Source organism: Nannospalax galili, unplaced genomic scaffold, assembly GCF_000622305.1.
Source record: "Nannospalax galili isolate Female #2095 unplaced genomic scaffold, S.galili_v1.0 scaffold44, whole genome shotgun sequence".
NCBI lineage: Eukaryota > Metazoa > Chordata > Mammalia > Rodentia > Spalacidae > Nannospalax > Nannospalax galili.
Window position 1 is genome coordinate 1,103,913 of NW_008355789.1, and position 1,573 is coordinate 1,105,485.

Genomic DNA, 1,573 nt, shown 5'->3' on the forward strand with positions numbered 1-1,573 from the left:
ATTATTTAAATTTTTTATTTTATATGCAAGAATGTTTTTCCTGCATGTATGTAAGTGCATCCGTGTTTTGCAATCCTCACAGAGGCCAGAAGAGGGTCAGATCCCTTGGAACTGAAATTAGAGGCCTTCTTGACCACCATGTGAGTGCTGAGGATTGAATCCAGGTCCTTTCCAGGTCCTCTGCAAGAGCAGCCAGTGCTGAGCCATCCCCGCCCCTCCCCCAGAGTTCTTAAAGAAATGAGCCACGCCTTTTCTCAGTCTGTGTGAGATACTTTAGTGTAGCTGAAATCCAGAAAGGTAACCACTCTAGCATAATGTGGCAGTGGACATTGGCCTCCCAGAAACCATCAAGTCTACTGGATGATGCTAGGGGAGACCCCATTGTGTGAGTTGCGTTTCGATTTGGAAAGTGCTAGCTCAAACGAAACTCAGAACAGGGTCAGCGGGGTGGCTGGTGATGGCCCCGGGGTTCATCTTAGTCCCGGGGTCATCGGCATACAAGAGAGACTGCAGGTAGCTGATGTACTTGATGGCAGCCCTGAGGGTTTCCACTTTGCTGAGCCGTTTCTCCAGGTACTCCTCGGGCAGGTGATGCCGGAGCCGGGCGTAGCCTTCGTTGACACACTTCACCCGCTGCCGCTCACGCTCATTCCTCTTGCGGATGAAGGCCGGCCCGTAGGAGTATTCACACCGTCTGTAGTTTGGATATGGCGTGGGGAAAGGGAAGGGGTAGGGCTCCCCGTAACCTTCCATGATCAGCGCGTCGCTGGAAAAAGGCAGCGACGGCAGCTCCTCGGCGTAAGGAGATGGCACGGGGCCCTCGGGGTACAGGTGCACGGTGACCATGGGGTCCAGATAGAAGGGCCTGGACAGAGGCAAGTGGGCAGACTCGGAGAAGACGGGAAGCCTGCCTGGTGGGTTAGAATAGCTGCTAGCATCCATCCTTTCCTCTTTCACCTAGAGAGAGAACCATGTTAGTAATTTGACCAGATCAAAAGAGGGCAGGTTTGACCTACTTTATTAAAGATCAGTGTTTTTTTTTTAATGTTTTATTATTTTTATTTTTTATGTGTATGTATTGCCTGCATGTATGAGAGTGCACCCGTGTTGTGCAATGCCCCGGAGGTCAGAAGAGGGCTTTGGATTCCCCCTGGAACTGAAGTTAAGGACGGCTGGAAGCCGCCATGTGGGTGCACCGGGTCCTCTGCAAGAGCAGTCAGTGCTCTTAACCACTGAGCCATCTCTCCAGTCCCAAAGATCAGTGTTTTAAAGACGTCTGCTGTGATCATTAGTTTTTGGGCTCATCTGGAAAAGAAGATGTGATTATAATCCTCTGTGGATATGATTTGGCCATGGTGGCCTACACTTATAATTCTAGCGCTTGGGAAGCTGAGGCAAGAGAATCACTGTGAGTTGGAGGCCAGTCTAGTCTACACAGTGAGTTCAAAATACCAAAAAAAAAGTCTCTGTAGTAAGAAAGATGATCTTTCAAAGCACACACACACATACACACACCTGCATAACAGAGGACTTCCCTCCTCCTCCTTCTGCTTTTCCTTCTTTAAAAAATTTT

At 49.3% G+C, this 1,573-nt stretch overlaps 1 protein-coding gene across 1 annotated transcript; it reads right to left on the reverse strand.

Annotated features, from left to right (window-relative positions):
* Positions 1–297: 297 nt before the first annotated feature.
* Positions 298–942, reverse strand: Ascl3 (achaete-scute family bHLH transcription factor 3). The gene has a single exon (XM_008853542.2). The coding sequence runs from the start codon at positions 940–942 to the stop codon at positions 418–420; it is 525 nt and encodes a 174-aa protein (XP_008851764.1). The 3' UTR covers positions 298–417.
* Positions 943–1,573: the final 631 nt, after the last annotated feature.

Bases quoted from the DNA above. Each gene is read 5' to 3' on its own strand.
- Ascl3 (XM_008853542.2), bottom strand. From the start codon at position 942: ATGGATGCTAGCAGCTATTCTAACCCACCAGGCAGGCTTCCCGTCTTC.